Source organism: Emiliania huxleyi, assembly GCF_000372725.1.
Source record: "Emiliania huxleyi CCMP1516 unplaced genomic scaffold EMIHUscaffold_238, whole genome shotgun sequence".
In the NCBI taxonomy this organism is placed as follows: Eukaryota; Haptophyta; order Isochrysidales; family Noelaerhabdaceae; genus Emiliania; species Emiliania huxleyi.
The window spans coordinates 187,249-202,361 of NW_005200264.1; the positions used below are offsets into that span (position 1 = coordinate 187,249).

At 66.1% G+C, this 15,113-nt stretch overlaps 4 protein-coding genes across 4 annotated transcripts in view; 3 read left to right on the forward strand and 1 right to left on the reverse strand.

Annotated features, from left to right (window-relative positions):
* EMIHUDRAFT_236730 (hypothetical protein) overlaps positions 1 to 1,001 on the forward strand; it is a gene marked incomplete at both ends in the record, with an annotated part of 1,666 nt that extends 665 nt beyond the window's left edge. Inside the window, 3 exons of the mRNA XM_005779036.1 lie at positions 66 to 266; positions 345 to 521; positions 651 to 1,001. Coding sequence (XP_005779093.1) covers positions 66 to 266; positions 345 to 521; positions 651 to 1,001 — 729 coding nt within the window. The remainder of the gene's footprint in view (positions 1 to 65; positions 267 to 344; positions 522 to 650) is intronic.
* A 9,982-nt stretch (positions 1,002 to 10,983) lies between these two features.
* On the reverse strand, positions 10,984 to 11,268 carry EMIHUDRAFT_48533 (hypothetical protein; the record flags this gene model as incomplete). The annotated part of the gene is made up of 1 exon (XM_005779037.1): positions 10,984 to 11,268. A coding segment is annotated over one exon (285 nt), but the record flags the coding sequence as incomplete, so codon positions are not given.
* Positions 11,269 to 12,336: 1,068 nt separating this feature from the next.
* On the forward strand, positions 12,337 to 13,761 carry EMIHUDRAFT_236735 (hypothetical protein; the record flags this gene model as incomplete). The annotated part of the gene is made up of 4 exons (XM_005779038.1): positions 12,337 to 12,546; positions 12,769 to 13,263; positions 13,345 to 13,488; positions 13,711 to 13,761. The coding sequence occupies 4 exons, from the start codon at positions 12,337 to 12,339 to the stop codon at positions 13,759 to 13,761; spliced, it is 900 nt and encodes a 299-aa protein (XP_005779095.1).
* Positions 13,762 to 14,887: 1,126 nt separating this feature from the next.
* Positions 14,888 to 15,093, forward strand: EMIHUDRAFT_236737 (hypothetical protein; the record flags this gene model as incomplete). Its single annotated transcript, XM_005779039.1, has 1 exon — positions 14,888 to 15,093. A coding segment is annotated over one exon (206 nt), but the record flags the coding sequence as incomplete, so codon positions are not given.
* Positions 15,094 to 15,113: the final 20 nt, after the last annotated feature.

Below are 15,113 nucleotides of genomic sequence, written 5' to 3' on the forward strand. Positions count from 1 at the left end.
CCCCCCCCCCCCCCCCCACAAACAAACGCGGCGGCTTGCCCACGAGCGACATCACCTTGCTTAAGGCGTCGCCGCTGCGCGGCATGCGCCCCCTCGCTTCGCTCGGCCTCGCACCGCCGGAGCCCGTTGCCGCGGCCGCCGCCGGCATGACACCCAAGCTGTCGGCGCTGAGGCGCCACGGGCCTCTCGCGGACGCCGCGCGGGGCAGCCTCGCCCAGGTGGTGACGCGGCGGCGCGTCGAGCTCGCGCGAGCGCTAGTGGCCGCGGTGCGTTGCGGCGGGGCGGCGGCATCTCCCCTCTCTCCCCCCTCACCGCCCTCCCCCCCTCCGTCTCTGCGCCGGCAGGCGAGCGACGGCGACCTGTCCGTCGAGACAATGTGCGTCATCAACGCCGCCATCCTCTTCTTCCTCCTCGCCGACCTCGACGGGCGCGGCGAGCGGGGCGGCGATGGGCGGTGCGGCCGCGTGTCTCTCCTAGACGCCGTCTGCGAGGCGTCGGGCGTGGGCGCGAGCGCCGGGGAGGTGCACGGCGGGGCGAGGCGCGAGGGCGAGGCGCCCTCGTTGGGCGGCGAGGCGCGGGGGGGGGGGCGTCGGAGGACGTCCTAGACACTTCCTAGACACCTCCTAGACACTTCGTGGACACTTGCCTAGGAAGCGTCGGAGGACGTCCCCGCCCTGTCGGAGGAGGCGCGCTCTCTGCTCGAGGGCTTCGGACGGCTGCTCCGGTTCTGGGGGGAGGTGTACCACTCGCACTCGTGCGAGCGGCGGTTCCTCGAGTTCTCGAGCGGTGTGCCCTTCCCCCGCTGGCTCGCGCTGGTCGCGGCCCTCCGCGAGGACATCCGCCACCGGCTCAGTGGCGGCGGCGGTGGCGACCCCGCGAACCGGGCGGCCGCGGCTGCTCCCGCCGACTCAACTGCTCCTCGCAACCAGTGCGTGGGCGGGGAGGAGTGCGAATGCGCTCTCGGCCCGAAGTTTGGGCGGATGGGCATCTGCGTGGAGTAGCCAGCGAGGGTGGGGATCGTGGGCCGAGGATTCGGGCGGGTTGTTTCTGCGATGCAACGTTTAAGTGTGTAGTGTATAGTCCGCGTGCCAGTGTGCCCGAGGGGGAGGAGCACGGGTCTATACGATGATGACAATCTACATATTTTTTATTTCGCTCTCTATCAACAAACCGATCATCTGCAACCTGCATAGGCTGCAAGCCCCTGGGTGGGCCTCGCTAGTGTCTATCTCTCTAGGAGAGTGACATCGAGAAGTCACTTAAAGTGACTCTCGAAGTCACTCGCCCCGCGCGCGCACAGTACGTGCTCTCGCGGCCGGCCCGTGCACCGTGCGAGCCCCGCGGACTCGGCCCCAGTCGGGCCGCGATGGGAGAGGCTCCTAGATATACGCAGCGAACGGACGGTACCTGCCCGCGATTCGCCAAGGGTCAAATGATATCGGCAACGCCCGCCGTCGAGGTCCTTGCCTTCTCGTCCTTGCCGCCGGCGCCGCTGGATGCCCTGCCATTTGCGTCCTGGTCTTGCATGCCCGCCGTCGAGGTCCACGAGAACTGCTCCTCCGCGATGATTGACTCGGCGGTGTTGACCAGGTGGGAGATCGACTCCTTCGACGCCTTCTGAACCTCTCCGAGCGAGCGCCACCACGAGAGCAGAGCCTCGAGACCGCTGATCGCGCTCGAGTAGCGCTCAACCTTGCGCTCGCAATCGGAGAACTCGGACCATGAGGTGACGACGGTGGCCAGCGCCGTCACGGCAGTCACCCACGTCAGCTGCCCGTAGCGCGCGAGCACGGACGCAACGACGCTGAAGAGGATGATCGCCGTTTTGAGCAGCAGCCCCTGCCGCGTGTAGAACGGGATGCGCTTGGCGTAGAAGGCCATCATCGGGTCGATGCGCAGCGCGATGTAGCGCACGGGCTGCGTTGGCGACTGGTGGTCGTCGGCATTGGGGCCCGGGATGCCCGAGTACTGGAAATGCGTGTAGACGTGCTTTGGGTGCTGCCGCTTGAGGTTGGTGGTCTTCAGGCTAGCGCCCGCCATCAGATTGGTGCGCCACTGGTTGAGCACGGTGCAGAGCATATGCTCGGGTCGTGACGAGTCGCGCCTGCTCTCCTCTACCTCGAAGGGGCCCGTGCGTGAGCGGTAGCGCCAGATTGTCGACTGCAGGGCGCAGGCGCCGCTGCGCAGCTGCCGCCAGCGTGCCTTGGAGTGCAGCACGGCTTCGAGAGAGACCAAGATCGAAACGGCCACCGAGAGTGCAAACACAATGTCCTCGATTGGCCACTGCCCTCCGCCCGCATCCTGGCTGAGGGTGGGTTCCAGCAGCTCGTCACCCCCTCCAGAGCCGACGACGACGAGCCAGCTGAAGAAGAGCTGCGCGGCAAAAATCGCCTTGCAGGTGCGCTTGTACCGGCCGGCGAGCAGCATCGCCACGTCGAAGTCGCGCCACGCGTCCTGAAGCAGCAGCAGCCCCTCAAGCGAGTTGCACGGCGGGAGGCGGTCGAGCCGCACGAGCTGGTTGACGAGGCGGTGCGCGCCCTCCATGTTTTGCAGGTTGAGGTTGTAGAAGTTGGGCGAGGAGAGCAGCGTCCTGGCGCAGACTGCCTCACAGTAGAGCTCGTCCTGCCACAGAGAGTGGTAGTCCTCGCCGCGCTCCTCGCGCTCCTTGCGGTCGGGGAGCACGCGCCACGCATCGCTAAAAACACGGTCAGCCAGCCACTCGGCCACCTCGGCAATCTGTCCCGGAGTGGCACACGGCAGCTCGCCGTCCGTGGTGCCATCGTCGCCTCCGTCGCGCGCGCGCTGGATCGCCAGGTGCAGCGGCACGGCAGCGAAGGACATTGCCGAGACGACACCGCCGTCGCCCAGGGTTTGTCCCGCCACCTCCTGGGTGTTGACGTCGCCATCGCCCATCAGAGCGTCGTGAAGGAACGCGAGGGTGCACACATCGAACGTCTCCGCCAGCCCGGCCTGCAGCAGCTTCTCGCACCACGCATCGATTTGCGCCTTGGCTTGTGCGATCAACTCGGAACGCTCGCCCGGGCGCTTCTCCGCCGCCACGGCGACAAGCGAGGTTCGCGGGCCGGGCTTTGGCCACGTGAAGAGGCTGCTGCCAACCACGCTCTCGCTGCCAGCGTCGTTGCCTGCCTTGGCACCGTCGCTGGGTGGGATGGCGGGCTTGAGGCTGGCCGGAAGTGCGTCTCGCTTCCTCATATCCAGCGCTAGGACCGGCGTGCCGGCTTGCGCGCGTGCGGCCGCCATGTCGAGGGAGCGACGGCAGGGGTGGCCGAGTGGGCGCTTGGACGCGAAGCCGGTCTTGATTGCAACAGACGGCACGGAGCTGGCTAGGTGCCGCACCAGCGCCGACATCAGCGTTTGAAACGCCTTCCCGTCCCTTCGATCGCGCTTGGGGTCGATGCAGTCGGTCATGATGATGCAGGATGCGTTGGGATCGAGGTCGATGTTGCTCTTCATCGTCGCCTGCTCGGGCTTGGGGCCGAAGAGGGAGAGCAGCTTCGCGTCGCGCTGGCACCACGCGCGGGACGCCTTGCGCAAGCGGCGCCAGTATGCACTCTCGTTGGGGTTGCGGTAAAGCGACTCGATCGCGCTGCTCGTGCTGATGATCGTGAAGGGCGGCGGCCCGCACCACCTGTGCTTGGTGACGCTGTACATCCTCGTGAATGACGCCGAGAGCAGATCGTTCCCCGTCGCGCCGCAGAGCACAACCGCGTTCGTCTGCGCGGCGAGCGGGATGAGCACGTCAGCCATGAACATGTCGATCTTTGCCGCCGCTGCCCGCTCATCCTCTCGCGACAAAAATGGCGGGTTGCCGTGCAGAACTCCGGCTGCGTGGCTTGTTGCGGCTTGCGCGAACCACTCTGGCGACTCAGACTCGGTGGAGAAGCGGGAGCCCCAGCTGCCCAGCAGCTCGATAACAAGCGAGGGCTTCGGGATCTCGAGCGCGTCGAGCAGCTTCTGGATGCTCTCGGGCGTGGAAGCGATTTGCTCCGCCTGCGGGTTGGTGAGGAACAGCAGCTTCGTCTGCCCGTCGTCAATCTCCTCCACCATGTTGTACATGGTGCGCGCCTTGATGATCTGGAGCTGCTCCCGCGAAAGGTCTTCGTCATCGGCAAAGGCGGAGACCACTGTGCCTACGAGTTGGCTAGAGGCGTGAGATGGAAGCAGTGGTGTGGCTAGAGGCGTGAGATGGAAGCAGTGGTGTGGCTAGAGGCGTGAGATGGAAGCAGTGGTGTGGCTAGAGGCGTGAGATGGGTACCTGTATCCGTCTCAGGCGGAGAGGGTGGCGGCGAGGCGACAGTTGTGAGTAGGCAGTCGAGGTGATCGAGTGCGGCTTGGAGCATTTCACGAGCTTCGGGAGCGCCGTGAAGACGGAGCAGCGCCTCGGCCTGGAGCGGTCCCGGTCTTACGTCGTCTGGAAGGCCCGTGCCAGTCGGTGAGGCCATGTGCTCGACACCACTTGCTCAACCGCGGCTCTGAAAGCTTCGGCGCCCCATACCCCCCGATGAAGCGTGTCAGTCCTTGAGCACTTGAGCACTGGATAGGGTCGATTCCGCATGGTACGGGACCCCTCGATCGTCTCGCCCTCCCTCGCTGGAGTGCTCATTGGGGGGGGTCATAACAAACACGGTGCAGGATCGAGGTGCACGCTGCCGAAGCAGTGTCGTCCCCCCTCTCCCCGACGGACGGCGATGGCGGTGTGACCGATCGAGCTACAAGAGGAGCTTGTTCAGCAGGATCCGGGGTAGTCAGATGCACTACCTCACTGGGCATGAGATCACCGTACGACGCCTCCCATCACCGTCTCGGGTTTGTGTGGGGTCGAACCACTCCGGGATGGGCAAGCCCATCAATAACCTGGTTAATTGTCAAAATTCCTGTTGTGCAAGAGGGGAGGGGGCTCTGACGGAGTGTGAGGCGGGAGAGGGCAGGGAATGGGCGCGGGGGAGGGGGGGGGGGGGGGGGGCTCGGCCGTGCAAAAAGCATCAATTAATAATAGTAAGGAAGACATATTGCCCGGCCGTTCATGAAGTCCGTCTCGATTTTGGTTTTTTCCCCACCGACCACTCGGGCAACTTTTACGAAAGGCAAAGTTTTACTTGACCACTCGGGCAGATTCGATTGCATTTTACCACTCGGGCGAACTCGAGGCAACCCAAATTCTTTTGTTTAAATTCTTCTGGCGGCATGAGCGGCGCCGCGAGCCCAACTCTGGTGCCCGACCTGGCGGTGGGCGACCTTGCCGCGCTGCGAGCCTTCCTCTCCGGGCGGCGGACGCGCGGCAGGCCTGCCCGACACGCAGGACACGCAGGACACGCTGCTGACCTGGGCCGCTCGTCACGGGCAAGCCGAGGCGGTGCGGCTGCTGCTCGAAGCCGGCGCAAGCGTCGGGGTGACGAATGGCAGCGGCGCGTCGGCGCTGTTCATCGCGTGCCGGCAGGGCCACCTCGAGATCGCGCGGCTGCTGCGCGACGCTGGCGCGGCGGTCAACCAAGCAATGAACGGCGGCTTCACGCCGCTGTACGTTGCGTGCCTGAACGGCAACCTCGAGATCGCCCGGCTGCTCCTCGAGGCCAGCGCGGCGGCCGGCCAAGCCGATAACGACGGCTTCACTCCGCTGTTTGTCGCGTGCCGGCCGGGCCACCTCGAGATCTCCCGGCTGCTCCTCGAGGCCGGCGCGGCGGTCAGCCAAGCCGGCAACAATGGCGCCACGCCGCTGCTCATCGCGTGCCAGTATGGCCACGTCGAGACAGCGAAGCTACTGCGCGACGCGGGTGCAGCGGTCGACCAAGCAATGAGCGACGGCACCACGCCGCTGTACATGGCGTGCCAGAACGGCTACGTCGAGATCGTTCGACTGCTCCTCGGGGCCAGCGCGGCGGTCAATCAGGCCGATGAGGACGGCGTTACGCCGCTCTTCATCACGTGCCAGAAGGGCCACCTCGACATCGTCCGGCTGCTTCTCGAGGGTGGTGCGGCGGTCAGCCAAGCTGCAAAGGACGGTTTCACGCCGCTGTGCATGGCGTGCCAGGAGGGCCACCTCGAGGTCGCCCGGCTGCTTTGGTGCTGCGCCCAACCAAGCCAAGGACGACGGCGCCACGCCGCTGATCGCCGCGTGCGCAGAGGGCCACCTCGAGGTCGCCAAGCTCCTCTCCTCCTACGGCGCCTCCCGCGCCGCTACGCCTTTCGGCACGCCCGAGGAGATTGCAAACAGCCGCGGCCACGCCGACCTCGCCGCCTGGCTGGTCGCCAGCCGCGGCTGGACGCCGCTCGCGCACCTTGAGACCCTCACCGCCGCCCGCGCTCTCTCCCTGCTGCGCAGCGGCGCAAGCTTGCACGAGGGCGAGCCGACGCCGCTGCAGCGCGCCGCGGGCGGCGAGGGCGAGGCGGCGGCGCTGGTCCGGCGGGCGGCGGCGCCGTGGTCGCCGGCAAGCCACTCGCTCTTCCCCGCGGCGGCCCGCGCGCGGGCGGCGCTCCTCGTCCTCTCGCTCTACGAGATCCACGAGCAGCACCATCTCGACTCGGCAGGAAACACGAACGGCATCGCGGCGCGCGACTTTAGCGCGTGCGTGCTGCGCTTCGCGATCACGCGCGAGACGCAGTAGCGTGGCGCGCGCTCGTACTGCCGCACGCGCTGTCTTTTGGTGTCTCTATGTGCCACCTGCGAGTTGTGGCCTCGCACACGCAACTGCAATTTCCACAGGCCAGGGGGCACTGTGCCCCCCCCCCCCCCACCCCCGCGCCCCCGCGCCGCCCCAGAGCCCAACACACCGACAATCATCCACCCCCACACCCCTCGCGAGCGGCGGAACCGTCCTTACAGTGAGATGTGAGTGGGTTGCGGGCATTAAAAAAAAACAGGATTGCGCGGCACGCCAAATGCACGCACGACGAAAGAGGCAACACGGCGCTCGAGACTTGGGCTCGCAAGTATAATCACGAGGATGTGATGATCCTGTTGAACCACGCGGACTCTCGCACGGCTGAGGATAGCTTGGTGGCACGGGAGCGAGCTGTGGAGCGAGAGAGTGAGAGAAGCAGAAAATCGGTGGATGCTTCCTGCCATCAGCGCCTCAAGTGGAGCCAAAAAGTAAACCCGTCAGCCGACGCGCACGCGGCTGCGGGCGCTGCGCGGGCGTAAGCCTGCTAGCGTCCGACACTGGCCACTGGGCACGCTATGCTGTGTCCTGTGCCCAGACTCTGGCTGCGCCGGTTCGCTTTGATAGCAAAAAATCTCTCTCTGGTGACCCGCTGCAAAATCGCGGACACAGGGCAGGTGCTTGTCGGCTCTGTCAACCTCCGAGACGGTGAACGCCTGGACGCCAGCGCTGGAGCCCGCGCGGTAAGCGGTGGGAATTCTTATTTTCTCCACGGAGAACCGGAGCGTGTTAGATCATTTTCGAGCTTTGTCGGTCGATGCCTGCTCTCGCTGCTGCCGGCGATAGCGCTGTACCCGTCCCGTTTCCCGCAGCCATCACGCCTCGCGACTGTGCCGGTTCGGCCGATTACCACTGGCGCTCTCGCCCAGCTTCTTCGCTCTCGCAGTGGCACACGGACGCATCTCGAGAGCACTATCTCGCTGTGGCCGCCGTGCAGGCCTTTCTGCTCCGCCTCTCAGCCGACCTAGGCGGCCAGTTCCTGCGCCACTCAGCGTTCGACCCTCAGCACGCGATCCGGATGGCGTCGATTGGTGTCGTCGTGTCTTCAGTTGGTGCGGTGTGGCTGAGCTTTTTGGACCGTGCGGCCTACCTCTTCCTGCTGCCACTGCTCGCTGGCTCGGGACTCAGCGGCGCAGCCGCCTCTGTGCAGGCAAACCTGCCGTTTGCGATGGGCGTCGAGCTCGCTCTGTTCACGCCATATAACCTGTTTGCCTTCTCCATGCTCCCGCTGCACCGCCGGCCACTCGCCTCCTCCGTGCTGTCATCCCTCTTCATCGTCTCCATTGCGACGGTCGTCTAGCGCTCTAGCGCGCTGGCCGCGCTCGGCGTGCTCTCGAGACTTCCCGCTCGTGCGCGCTCGCTCGTCTCGCGCATCGAACGACAACGAGCCGCTCTTCGCCGGCGTGGCGACGGGAGAGCTATGATATTGCTGTGTCTGTGCACATGAGCCCCGCATGTCGTTGTTACTCACATGATTTCATCACTCTGTACTCACATGAATGATTATGTTCTCTTTCAGCAGAGATCTACCTCTCCTGGGTGCTGAGAGCACAACCGTCCAGACACACATGCAGGCGGTCCCGCGCGGCGCGGCCCCGCCGTGCGTGTAGGGAGCGTCTCTGTGGAGTGCGGACGCTGGCTGGCCTTTGCGATGGGAGAAACCCCAGCGCGCAGCGGCTGGCGCGCCGCCGGCGCCGGGCCGCGCGCGCTTGGCGGATGAGTCTCAAGCGTGAGACTGAGAGAGAGCGTGCTCGGCATGCATCAGTCCGGACATACCCCAACGTACAAATCCGAAGCCCCGAGGCACCTGTACCGTCCGCGGTGGTACTCGTAGACGCACTGCATGCAGCCGCCGCTACACATTGCGTACGGAGCGCCACTACCGTATGTCACTGGCGCAGAGGGCAAGTTCGGAGCCAGTTTGGAGCCATGCACGGGGTCCACGTACCAGCTCTCGCAGGATCGCTTTGCCGCCGCCTCAAACGAGGCGGTGCCCTGCCAGCTGATGCCCGTTGGCCCGCCACCGCACCATTCGTTACCAATCATCCCAGTCAGGCGGGCTCTGCCCACAAAGGTCTCTGGTGTGGCACAGGGAGCGGTGGGGGGAGGCGATGGCAGCGACGGGCTCTGGACCCTAGGCTGGTGCGAGGGGTGCGGCGGCAGCGGTAGCGGCGACAGCGATGGCGGCGGCGGCGGCCGCGGCGACGGTGGAGGTGGCGGCGGCGGCGGCGGTCGTGGTCGTGGCGGCAGCGCCAGCAGAGCATCCGTGGGGGGTGGTGATGCAGACGAGGACGGACAGAGACGCCGGTACGTCTCGGGCCCCGCCCGGCACTTGTACCTGCTGCTCTTGCTGTCGTACCTATAGTCACAGAGCTTGCAGCCGCCGCGGCACGGCTCGTAAGGCTTGCCGACCGCGGTAGGAACGTCGAACGGATCCACGTACCACCGCTCGCAGGCTGCTTGCACGTGAGCAATAAAGGAGACATTGCCCTGCCAGCTGATCCCCGTGGGCCCACCGGCGCACCACTCGTCGCCAATTATACCGGTCAGACGGGCTCTGCCCGCAAGCATCTCTCGCGTGGCGCAGGGAGAGGCGGGGGAGGGCGACGGCGGAGCTGGCAATGCATCCCGCGGCACAGACGCAGGCGAGGGCGAGGGCGGCAAGGGCGGCGGCGGGTGTGGCGGAGGCGGGGGCGGGGGCGGCGGCGGGTGTGGCGGGGGCGGGGGCGGGGGCGGGGGCGGGGGCGGGGGCGTTGGCGGGGTCGGAGGCGGCGCGTGAGTGTGCGCCACCCTGGGGCTCAGCTCGCAGTCTGCCGCGTCTGTCTCGCAGACGCCTCCCACGTCCACCCACTGCTCATAGTGGTAGCCCTGCGTCCCAACCCGCACGCGCCGCTCGCAATGACCGTGGTGGTAGCACGGCATGACGCCGGAGCACGGGCAGTCGCAGTCTGGAGCGTCTGTCTCGCACACTCCGCCCATGTTCACCCAATGCTCGTGGTGGTGGCCCTGCGTGCCCACCTGGACGCGCCTCTCGCACACGCCGTGGTGGTTGCAGGGCGTGATGCCGGAGCAAGGGCAGCTCGGTGGAGGTGGCAGCGTCGACAAACGCGCGATCGGGGGAGATGGTGGCGGCGGCGGCGAGGACATAGGTGGCGGAGGCGGGAGAGGCGTCGGAGGCGGGAGAGGCGGTGGGGGCGGAGGGGGGGTGGGCGGCTTAGTTGAGTCAGTGCACGCAACATACGGCGGCCAGTCCATCACGCATACCCAAGCATTGCCCGACTGCTCAAAGACGCACTCGGCCACCTCGCCGTCGTAGCTGACGTAGAAAGACTCGCACCGCCTGTGCCGTTCGGAGGTGTATGGTCCAGAGCTGCCCCCAATCTGCTGGCACCACCGGCAAGATCGTTTGCCATTTGGACACGCGTTGGACTTGGTCAGAGTGAACGGCTGGTTGAGGCCGCATGCCCTGGACGCGGACGACGGTGGCGCTGGTGGCGGCGGGTGAGGTGGCGGCGGCCGGGGAGGTGGCGGCGGCGGCGGGTGAGGTGGTGGTGGTGGCGGCGGCGGCGGTGGCGAGGGCGGCGGTGGCGAGGGCGATGGTGGCGGTGGCGGCAACAGCGGCGGCGGCGGCGGCGGTGGAAGTGTGCGTGGGGGCGGTGACGGTGACGGCGGCGGTGGAAGTGTGCGTGGGGGCGGTGACGGTGACGGCGGCGGTGGCGGCGGCGGCGGCGGTGACGGTGACGGCGGCGGTGGCGGCGGCGGCGGCGGTGACGGTGACGGCGGCGGTGGCGGCGGCGGCGGCGGCGGCGGCGGCGGCGGCGGCGGCGGCGGCTGGGGCGGGGGCGACGGCGGATGAGGCGATGCGGCAGGTGGGGATGAGTAGTATGGTGTCGGTGAGTGAGCTGGGGGCGGAAATGGCGACGTAGGTGGTGAAGGCATTGCGGGCGGGGGTGACGGGGATGGAGGCGGTGGCGAGGGCGAGGGCGGCGGCGGAGGCGGTGGCGAGGGCGAGGGCGGCGGCGGCGGCGGAGGAGGAGGAGGCGGCGGCGGTTTCGGAGGAGAAGGCGGTGGCGGCGGTCGCGGTGGCGGAGGTGGTGGATATGGCGACATTGATGGCGGTGGCGGCGGCGGTGGCGACGGCGACGGAGGTGGCGGTGGCTGCGGCGGCGGCGGCGGCGGCGAAGGATTTGGGGTGGTGAAGGGTGGCGACGGCGGTTGTAGCTGCATCCGTTCCTGAAACGGGGAGCGAGAGCTGCATGAGGGTAAATAGTGACGGATACTGTCGCGGTCTCTCGTCATCTAGTGCGATCACCTCCAGCCAGCCCTTGTACGCCGAGACTCTTGTGTAGACGCCTGGAATGTCGGGGAGCCCACAGCCGACGCCCCAAGAGACGATCCCAATCGCCACGGGCAGCGGTCGGCCCTCGCCAGCGGGGAGGAAGAGAGCGCCGCCTGAGTCGCCCATGCAGGCGTCCTTGAGTCCGTCGCCTCCTGCGCAGAGCATTGTGCCAACGATGTTCAGGTTGGCGACCGGCGGGTTGAGCAGCCCTTGGCACAAGTTGTTGCTAATGACGGTCACCTGCACTGCCTGCCAAGGGCACGGGCACGGGAGCGGGGGCGAGGAGTGGCGCGCAGGCCATCATCTTCTTGCTAGGCGACGGGAGGGTGCGGGTCACATACCTGCAGGTATTCGGCGTAGCCTGTCGCCTCCCCTTGACCGAGCTGGCCAACGATGGACGTCCCCGAATGGCCGTTCATCTGCATCCGGCTGCGTTCGAAGAAGGCTGTAACGTTGAAGTCGGTCGCGTGTACTGGTGCGACCCATCGCGCGGGCTGAGATGGGTCGTGCGGCGTGAAGACCGTGTGTGGTGGCGGCGTGCCGTCCTCCATTTCGCATTTCATCGCATTCCTCTCGACCTCCCCTGATTGACCTCCCCTATGTGTGAAGAGCCAAAGTGTGAAGGACCTAGGATAATTAATAAATAACTCAGGACGTGTCATCTGTGAAGAGCCAGAGTGTGAATATCCTAGGGTACTCAAGAAATAAGTGAGGACTTGTCATGTGTGAAGAGCCAAAGTGTGAAGAGTCTAGGATAATTAAAAAATAACTCAGGACGTGTCATCTGTGAAGATCCAAACTGTGAAGATCCTAAGTGAGGGCGCGTCATCTCTGTTTAGCCACCACTCCACAAGAAAGAAAAAACTGTGCCGCCTGTCTCAATACGGGGATCATGGTGCGGCCCATCACGCTCTTCGTGCGTGGCTCCGCCGGCGTGCCAGTGGTGGTGATGGACGGTGATGACACCATTCTGGACGTGCTGCGTGAGATTCTGCTGCGTATGGCCCGGAAGTCCCGTTGGGCCGGCTCCGCATGGCCTGCCCATCGAGAGGCCGCCTTCTACGTGACGCACAACGGACGGCCTCTCGATCTTGACGGGTTGGTCGGGGATATCCTGCCGCACGAGGCGACGGTGGAGGTGCGAATGCGCATGTCTGCCAGGCTCGAGGAAGAAGAGGCGCTGTGGCTGCAGCAGCTGTCGTGGTTGGAGGATGTCACCGGCGCGGGCTGGTCAAGCTGGCGCAAGCGCATGGGTGGTCGCCATACCATCTCCGGCACTGGGGGTTGACGTTTGCTGAATCGCTGTCCGCCAATCTGTCGATGAGCCGGATCCTGCTCGGGGCGTGCGATTGCGGCGAAGGGACCCTTGCAATTCGTGGGCGGAAGTGGGCATGGCGCACAGCGCTGGGGCACCGCCTGCCCGGGCTCGGCTACGCCCACCTTTCGTTCCGCACCACCGACGTGGAAGCCCTCGAGCTCTCCGGGTACGCGCTGCGCGTCATCTTGCGGCCCCGCCCCTCCTCCATACAAGTGACGACGAGCAGTCCGTCGTTGCTCCAGGATCGCTTTGTGCATCCGATTGGCACTGTCGCGGCGGAGCTAGAGTCGGCGGCGGCGGCGACGGCGGTGACCGCCGCGGCGGCGGCAGCCGCGTCGGATGCGGCAGCGGCGGCCGCCGCGCGATTCGCCACGGTGGGGCCATCACCGGCGGCGAGAAACGCGGCCGTCCGCGTGGCGGAGGCTTCTTCGCAGGCGGCGGAGCTGGCGGCGGCGCTGGCGGCGCAGTCCGAGGCCGATGCGTCCGACGCGGCAAAGGCTGCGGAGAAGCCCAGGCCCGAGCTGCTGCTGGTGTGCGCCGGCAAGAGTGAGCTCAGGACGCTGCTCTACTTGTTGGGCCCGATGCTGCGCTTCGTCGAGTGCAGGCAAACCGTCGGGCTGCTACTCGAGTGCACCGTCAAGGTTGTTGAAGGCCGGGTATTGCACGGTCCTTTCGCCGATGCACTCAAGGTGAAGGACTTGCGTAATACCTTTCCGTCAACAACCTTGAAGGAGCGTGCCCTGGCTACCCCGAAGCCGTGGGGGGCTTACCGAGCCGAGGCGCCCTTGCTTCCGTCGGAGCCCTTCTCGCACGCGCACCACACCGTCGAGGGATGGCTGGGCGCCGTGCCGCGCTCGCTCAAGCTAGACGCGCTACGCTCGCTCCCGCCCTTCCGGCTGCTCGAGCTAGCCGACACGCTGGTGGCGCATGTGCTCGCCTACCTAGACCCCAGGAGCCTCGGATCGCTCGCAAGTGTCTGTCGCGCCCTCGGCGTTGTTCATGTGCACGAGGCGGCGGCAGTGCGCGCGGCGCGGCAGGCGGCGCCCAGGGAGCTGGTCGAGCGGAGTTCGCCGGTGTCTCCGGCGGAGGGTGGGTCGATCCGTGGAGGGTGGGTTGGCTTGAGGGCGCTCTGGGAGTGGGAGGTGCAGAAGGAGGTCGACACACTACTCGTCGACATCGAGGAGGATTTTCGATCGGGCGAGAGCGAGGACGAGGACGAGGACGAGGAGGGGGGGGGAGAGGACGAGGAGGACGAGGAGGACGAGGAGGACGACGACGAGGACGACGACGAGGACGACGAGGACGACGAGGACGAGGACGAGGCGCAGGACGAGGACGAGGACGAGGTGGACGAGGAGGGCAGCGCTAGTGACGAGGAACTCGATGGGGGGACAACAGAGGAGGAGGGCGAGGAATACGTTTTCTGAAGAGGGCCGCGTCCCCGTGAATTCTTCTTTTTCCCACACCGCCACGTGGACACGGTGGAGGTCGCACCCGGGAGAGGGCGAGATGGGCACGCACAGGTGAGGTCGCAGCCCGATCGAATTTGTTTTTTTTGAGAGACGAGAGAACTCGTTGGTGGCTGCGAGCGAGTTCTTTACCCAGGTTGCATGCCAGGTTGCAACCCTAGTTTCGCACGCTCTGTGCTGTGAACGCTGCTGGCATTGGCGTCGGTTGCGCAGCACCCCGTCCCCATCCAGGTTGTTGCATGTTGGTTGCTGCCCCAGGTCCCGCACTATGTAGGGGTGCAATGCCCCGTTCTCTGGAACTGGATCCAGTAGATCATGCTTTATGTTCGGGTACGTGGTTCGCCCGTCCCTGTGTCCCGTCCACGTCGCCCGTCGGCAATAAGCCGACGACCTATGGTGCAATACACGCCGGGCGCCGGCGCTGGTTTGGGGAGGACGCGCCCGCTCGATGCTGCGGGCGGCGTTGACGTTCACAGCGCGCCACGAACTTGGCCCCAGCTCTTCGGTTCGCTCCGCTCGCCGGTGAGTTGGTTGGTTGCTGGCAGCACCCCAGCATCGGATGGTTGGTTGGTGCTCACCTCTGTTCACAGCACAGTGCGAAACTAGGGTTGCAACCTGGTAAAGAACTCGCTCGCTGGTCCGGACTGCCTGGCACGGACGTCGCTTCTGCTGGGGCGCGCTGATCGTGTGGGCTTGCTTGCAGCCGCTGATCGTGCGGGCTTGCTTGCAGCAGACGCCTTCGGTCCCACAAAAATGGATAGCGTCTCCGCGAGCGTCGCTGCTCGCGCGGAAGCGCTGCTGCAGCACGCCACTCTCGGAGCTTGGTGCCTCCACGTTGCACCTTCACAGCGCCCACGAGAAGGCGACGCGGCTGGGAGTGACCATGTCTCGCTGCAGTCGCAGAGGATCAAGGCCTCGTCCCATGCGTGTCACCGCCAGCTGGTCACCGCGCTTTGGCATCAAAATTCTTTGTTTGCGAAGACTTGCCTTCAAGACGCGCGGGCGCACAGTGGATCACGGTGCCCCCGCCACGCCTGCACCGCCTCTTCCACGCTGGGAAGGAGCACGTTCTTTTTTTTGTACCATGAGCCGTGCACAGCCATCCCAGACGCTCTTCCTTCCCGAGCTTCCGTCCGACATCACCGACGGCGTCCTCGAGCGCCACTTCCGCGGCTTTGTCGGCTACGAGTCGTGCCGGACGCGCAACGATCGCAACGGCAAACTTGTTGGCTTTGTCGAGTTTGAGAGCATCAAGGACGCGTCGCGCGCGCGCGAGTCGATGCAAGGCGCGTCGCCCTTTCCGGGGCGTC